Source organism: Orbicella faveolata, unplaced genomic scaffold (assembly GCF_042242905.1).
Source record: "Orbicella faveolata isolate gen_17 unplaced genomic scaffold, um_ofav_v1 contig_47, whole genome shotgun sequence".
Classification (NCBI taxonomy): Eukaryota; Metazoa; Cnidaria; class Anthozoa; order Scleractinia; family Merulinidae; genus Orbicella; species Orbicella faveolata.
The window spans coordinates 25,074,202-25,081,241 of NW_028301577.1; the positions used below are offsets into that span (position 1 = coordinate 25,074,202).

The 7,040-nt window shown below is 36.0% G+C and overlaps 1 protein-coding gene across 1 annotated transcript; it reads right to left on the reverse strand.

The window, feature by feature from the left end:
• Positions 1-350: 350 nt before the first annotated feature.
• LOC110051902 (small integral membrane protein 14-like) lies at positions 351-4,829 on the reverse strand. Its single transcript, XM_020757990.2, has 5 exons — positions 4,493-4,829; positions 4,304-4,352; positions 3,054-3,153; positions 1,838-1,883; positions 351-1,603 (listed from the first exon to the last, which is right to left on the reverse strand). The coding sequence occupies exons 1-5, from the start codon at positions 4,574-4,576 to the stop codon at positions 1,562-1,564; spliced, it is 321 nt and encodes a 106-aa protein (XP_020613649.1). The 5' UTR covers positions 4,577-4,829; the 3' UTR covers positions 351-1,561.
• Between the last annotated feature and the right edge of the window lie 2,211 nt (positions 4,830-7,040).

The following is a 7,040-nucleotide window of genomic DNA, read 5'->3' on the forward strand; positions in this document are numbered from 1 at the left end:
TTTGTAACTGCAGTTCAACACAGTATTGAATGTTTGATATGTCTTCTCAGTTGACACTAAAACTAACGGGAAAATGGAGAAATAGAATCGTGGAACCTATGCTAATCAAAATTGGATATCCAACCACCACAACAGTCTTGATTTCCTTTGTTTAAACTTGATGAATTATTATGAATGAGTTTGAGAACCTCACTGTCAACATGTAAGTTCTCTTGTCTAATTTTCAATTTCCTGTAATTTGTGGATTTGCTTTTAGTGATCATTTCCAACATTCATCTGACTTGTTCTGATAAACTGTGCAGTTTGGTGGAACCTGTGATTTCCCTTTCAACAGTACAAGACACCAAGGACAGAGTTGATAATTTTTTATTGGCAGTTCTTTCTCATATGATTTCAGCCAATATCAAAGATGACAATGTTACATTAGAACATTAAATTGTCTGAAAACACAGCTGTCACATTACAGCAGTACTATATGCAGAAGGAATGTAATTCTAGCCAATAATTATGTGGAATTATGCTACAGCATCTGCTGGTAGTCCTGACGTCAATATCCGCTTTGCATTTTGGCAGTGAAAATGCACGGTTACATGTTATTTTCATGAAGGGCAATAAATAAATGTCAGCATTTCTAAACAAACTCCAACCAATAATTTATTATTGGTTAGCTGGAAAGAGCAAAGAACTGAATCATTTATACTTTTCTGTATTTATCCATTTGCATCCAATGGAAAAATCGTATTGTTCTAGGTAACAACATAACCCCACCCACCATTTTTTCTGATCCTCTAATAATTAAATGATGTCAGTGATCTTTATTTTGGCATCAACATAACATTTCCCTTGGAGACTTCTTCAATTATCAGGACTAACATGCCTGACTTGCATGACAGTTAAAATTTTTGTTTATTGCTTTTCATATAGAAACAAATCCCATCTGATATAACCTTTGCACTGACAAGACATTGTGCAGTTAATCTCTATGTACACCCCTATCAGTAATATATAACTTGAAGAAAACTACAAAATTGCTTATTCAAATAGATTCACTCTTGCTATATTTTCAAGAACTACACCTTGTGCTCTACAGGTATGGTAAACACAAGGTAACAGCTATTTACAATGATTCATGCAACCAACATTTAAAATACATAGCATAACACTAACCAGGAGTGGGATAAAATGGCAAGAATCTAGGAGTCTACCAATAGAGAAACTAGAGTAATTATAATGGTAGAAATCTAAAAAGGATCAATTACATTTTAACAAACAGTAACTGAACTCATATCAGACAAAACAATAGCAAGAAGTGTTGATTTTTATTTTCCTAGACTCCATTTCATACCCTGAACACCCATTCATTTTACTTTGAAGGCCAGTTGAAAATTAGTGTTTTCTAGTTTGATATTAAATAACCAAGTTCAACATAATTAAAGTTCTGTATATAACATGAAGACTATAGAAAGCTACTATACACTTGGGCTATTTCTATTTATTGCTAACTAATATTTATATTGACAGGTTGATAATGTACACATTGTGGCAGCTTGCTGGGTGTGGCCTAATGCACGGGAGGTGCTGGAGGCTGAGGGCCAGGGCCTCTCTGAAAATAAAATATAATTAAAAGACATTGCTAGAAATGTTAAAAAAAGTGAGACCTAATTTTTATCATTCCCACCGTTCAGCTTTTGAAAGAGCGTATGATAACTACACTAAGTTTGATTTTCATGAAATAATGTAAGAACAAACTCTAAAACCCTAGCTAAACAGTTACAGAGTTAGGAAAGTGGTCCTGTTCAGCCAAATCTGAAATTTGTGGATTGTTTCATTAACTTACATCACTGCGACTCGGCTTCTCTGCTCCTTGTCTCATACTTTGAGGCCTGATGAGAAACAGTAATTAAAAATGTCTAACAGTTAACTCCTTATGTACACACAAAGTAAACTACTAATATAACTTTCTACACATTAAATCTCTTCCATTTGAAGAAACCTTATGGACTACATTTCTGTATGCTACAGGTAGCTGTTGGTATACCAGACATAATGTTGATTTAGTTAGGGAAACCCGACATAGGACAGTATTTAAGTCACTTGTGAGTACTGGAACAGTAAACCTTTAAAAATATTTCTCCTATAATTGTTTTAACAAAGGCCCTATTCCCAGTTGAGGGAGGAGAAATAATGATGTTGAAGAAATTCTTTCTCTTTTCTACTGGTGGAACATAAACACCACATGTGATGGACCTTTCCTTGTCACAGTTTGCTTGGTAACTTGTGACAATTTTGATATCAGTGGCTCTTGCTCACCTTCGATTCTCCCTTGCATCTATCTACAACTCAGTGTATTATGACAACATGTAATATTTAAGAAATAAAAAACATGTACTGAGAGTGGAAGTTTGGGAGAACAAGAAATGCTGAGGGAAAGAGTTTCTATAATTTGATGGAAACACAGAGAACATGTTCTTTATTTCTTTTAGAAAATCTGTGACCAAAAAAAGAAAATAACTTGTTTCCTTTGATCATCAAAGTGTAAAGTTATTCTCTTTGCTCACACCATCATCACGTCAACAATTAACAATTCTATTAAGTTATAGAAACATGACTTTAAACAAATCAGTGCTGACATTTTCTCTGGGCTATTTTCTAAAAGGATAAAATAAGGTTGCAAGGTGTGCCTCTGTGGCTTTTATAACATAACTGAGATACTATGCATGTTCCCATTGGTCAATAGGTGTGTTTAGATAAGAGTATGTAAACACAGCTGTGACATTTTAGATTTGTGCAAATTTGTGCGAAATATTTCATCAAAGCAGAGTACTTTTTCCGTGTTAACATAACCTTATCTAAACACTTATGGGGTTGAGAGAATCTTGAAAGTTATGCAAACCCTCACCTGCTTTACAGGTTTGCATAACTGCCTTGAATTCTCCACACCCCCATGTTTAGATGAAGCTATATAACCATGGAGAGAGTGCTCTATTGCTAAATTTCAATACTCCATGTAGGTGCACAGTAGATGGACTGATGAGTAAATATCAAGTTATTACCTGAGAAGATAAAGCACAAATGCAATGACCATCCAAGCCATCATGATGTAGAAAGTTGTGTGACTATCTCCTCCTGTGTCATTTCCTTGTGGCCCTGGAACTGCGAGACCAAAACATTTACAATTCAAATCAGTCGTATGAATCAAGACGTCTTTCAGGTGTACTGTAATCATGTTACCATTACCACTATTAAGAACAAACTGTAAACAGGCTAAAGGTAATGTTACATGAGCCGATTTTTAATCCATGATACGCTAGACAACTTTTGATGCAACTTTGTTGCGACAACAGTTGGCAACGGTATGTTACACAAGACAATTTTTAATGCGGCATTGTAAATTCGGGCAACAATGTTGCAAGTTTTTGAATCACTTTCAAAAATCTGCAACATGTTGCCCCAACGAAATGTTGCGTTATATTGTAAAAGTCACCTAGTGCCCCATGTTACACAACATTGATTTTTAATGCAACATTGCTGTGTTAAAAATCAGCATTAATAATTGGCTACTGCATCATCAGCTTAACCTGAGCATTATTAATATTTAGGTTTATTCAAGCTCTAGTCTCAAGCACACCACACTACTACTGAGGTGAAAAAGAGAGCTATCCAAATAAACCAAATACTGTAACCGGAGGCAAATTTTATGAAATTTGTCCGAGGTAAACAACAAAATTCTCTGTGAAATTTGCTTTCTGTGTTCATGCATAGATAACTCATCTTCACTTGTCATTCACAAGTGGACGATCATTAAAATTAATTCTAATGATTTGCAAATTTAGAACAAAAAAATCTAAAATATTCAATCGAGTACAAGTTCATGAACATTATGTCTGGTGAAATACCAGGATTTAAAATGGGGACGTGAGTTAAATATTAATAAATCTACGTCATTGCTTTAAAGAAGACTTTGGAAAGGTATGCCTCTTGAATGAATAATAATTAATTATTAATGTTGACTTGAAATATAATGTATGACGGCCATCATACTAAGTCTGGCGAACATTGAACATGAACACCTTTTAAAAGAGAATAATTTATCGAAGCGACAGTGGAAAAACCCCCAACATTTTTCGTTCACATAGAAAACAGTTCCATTTTAAGATTCTACATGAGTTTATCGGCTGATATTTAACCCTTGTTAGAAACCTACGTCGAGTGCCATCATTAACCTTGCCCAATATTTTTTCAAAATAGTTGACACTTTTGAATACATTTCTGGAGTGTTTCAGCAGAATATAGACCAACTTACGTTCTTGCAAGCACTGGTTATCGGTACAGTAGCTCTGTGACGATCTTAGCTGCAACGAAAAACCGGAAATTTTCACACTCAATGATTTCTCGGCATGCAGCTCTATAATTCCAAGAAGCGACCGCACTACAGGCGTGAAGCATAAAAGATTTGTTCAGAAAGCATTAAAAAGGCATCATGACTACTTACTAAAGAAATCAACCTCCGCATTGCGCCTTCATGGCTGCATATACACTCGCACGGGTCAAACGAATCACCTCCCCCGCCGTCCATGTTGACTTCAAGTTGGTCTTCGGAGCGGCGTTTGAACAAGGATGTTTCGTTTCTTCAACAACGCTACGTTTTCTTTGCGACGAAGTGCGACTTTGCTCAGCACGATTGCTCAAGAAAGCAAACACAAGAGAAAACAAAATACCAGCGTTTTTCCCCAAGCTGCTAACCCGATCAACACGAAAATATTAGGTAATAGGGTTGAAACGATCGCGTCCAAAACAAAAAGCGCCACGTATTGTTTTGGTAACAATCCCGGATGACGTCAATTACGCATGCATGAAATGTCTCCCGTCACGACCGGTGAAGTTGTCCGGTCCGCGAGCTGTCCGCGAGATCTTTTATACATACTTCCTAGCTTTTCAAGATTTCATCAACTCTCAGCAGTTTTATTTCAAGGCCAGTCGTATAGACCAGGATCGAACTACTAGAGAAGCCTCCTAATATTTTTAAAAAAGAACAAGATTTTTCATTTTACAACACACGTTTCGACATTCCTAAGTCATCTTCAGTTGCAAATGTTCGACGGTTGTACATTTGAATTTTCACAGTATACATGATAACGCTATAGAATTACGCCATAAAATTTACGTTAACAATTTGAATATAGGAATATACTGGGAACAAAGGACTGCGCGCGCGCCAACAGTCGTTGAAACAACGTCGAGTACCCCCTCTCTCCCCGCTTTCTTGAACCTCTTCTCCCGAAAAAGTACTGTAAGACTTGACGTAACGCATTGTAAGTAGTTTTCTGTGAGCAAAGTATTGTATTTAATTTACATGTATGTAGTGTACGTTTAGTAATGTAATTTATTATATAAACACCAGTGAAATACCAGGATTTTTCCTTTTACTAAAAAATCATATCTTCACCGCGCGTAGTGAAGATACTATGTTTATCTTTCATACTGTGAAGATATCATTCCTTTTTGATAACATTTTTCTTTTGTCCCTTAAACTACACTTAAATTTGTTGATGTATAATCGAAACATCTTCGGATCTTCTTCGGCAATCTTCGGAAATGTTAAGTTGTGTGTCATATTTTACTGTATTATAAGTGCAATAAAAAACTAAAAGATTACAAAAAGAAAAAAACAGTAGTTGAAACAGGATCAGAAATCAAATCAAATAAACCAAAAAAATTAAAAAGAATTAAAACATGACTCTTTTTCATGTCTCTTCTCTCTTTCTTTTTTTTTGTTCATTTTATTTGAATTTTTTGATTGTGTTTCAACTACTGTTGGCGCGCGCAGTCCGTTGTTCCCAATGTATTCCAATATTCAAATTGTTATCGTGAATTTTATGGCGTAATTCTATAACGTAATCATGTATACAATTAAAATTCAAACGTATAACCGTCGAACACTTGCAACTGAAGATAACATAGGAATGTCGAAACATGTTTTGTAAAATGAAAAATGTTTTCTTTTTAAAACTTGCTGTTACTCTGCTGTTTTTACCTCTAAAATTATAAAAATGCGCCACCGTTTTTCTCTTCTGGAATAATTGCCAGCGCTATTTGTTCAGCTGTCGATTCTGTTTCAAGTTATTGACTATCTCTATAGCAACATTGATTGATACTCGGACAACTGTTTAAATAAATTTTGGTTCTAGGTAGCTCCAGGGGAAAAAAGAACCTTTCATCAAAATTTATTAGCATTAATTATTATTCTTACTATATCTTGGGTGACAAATTACTCCTTGGTATATTCGTAAAATTAAGAAAAACATTCCAATTATTTCCCTTGCCTAAAGGTTCGCATCATTAAAATTTTGACAAAACGCGCGTGGAATTATTTCCTTTTTCCACTCGTCATGATTTGATTTTTTAATAAAACGAAAAACCAACCTTGTTCCCAGGGTCTCTCTCCTCTGCCTCTCTTGAAGAGAGTGCCTGGGAAAAAGGTTGTCGAAAAACTAATCATCACCGTCGTCATCATCATCATCATCGCGTTCCTTTACGTTCCCCGGGAGGTTATGGGGCATCTCAGGTCAGTTCCCTCAAACGCACGATGCATGGTTCTTTGGTAATGCTTTGGTATCCTGAGGCATGGACCGTTTCCAGTAGCAGGACTGTCGTTACTTGCAAGCGTAGAACGATACGATCTCCGTTTAGATCTCGTCGCCTAGGATCCAGTGAAAACTGGACCGTCAGAGTCAGGAGCAGAAATTCTAGAATTCTTCCGCCTCTAGTTTTCACTGGATGATAAGCAATGACGTCATAAGGGGAATGAGAAGAAATTGAAAACCTTCCGAGTTTGTTTCGTCGAGCTTTTGACACGGCTATACGACTCCGATTTTTGTTTTCCTTTATACCATCATATATTAAAAGCTACGACTCGTGAAAATACAGATCTTGTAATATCCCATGGGGCAAAAAAGAAAAAAACACCGCATTTCGAACCAACTACATTGGGGGTTTTTAATAGTCCTTCGCGGTTGCTCTTTAGCGTCAAGAACGCTACG

Excerpts from the sequence above, each read along its gene's own strand:
- LOC110051902 (XM_020757990.2), bottom strand. The coding sequence starts at position 4,576 with ATGGACGGCGGGGGAGGTGATTCGTTTGACCCGTGCGAGTGTATATGC. Across the intron at positions 4,353-4,492 it reads TGCGGAGGTTGATTTCTTTA|CTAAGATCGTCACAGAGCTA; the intron begins GTAAGTAGTCAT and ends TTTTCGTTGCAG. Across the intron at positions 1,884-3,053 it reads TTTGTGCTTTATCTTCTCAG|GCCTCAAAGTATGAGACAAG; the intron begins GTAATAACTTGA and ends GTTTCTCATCAG.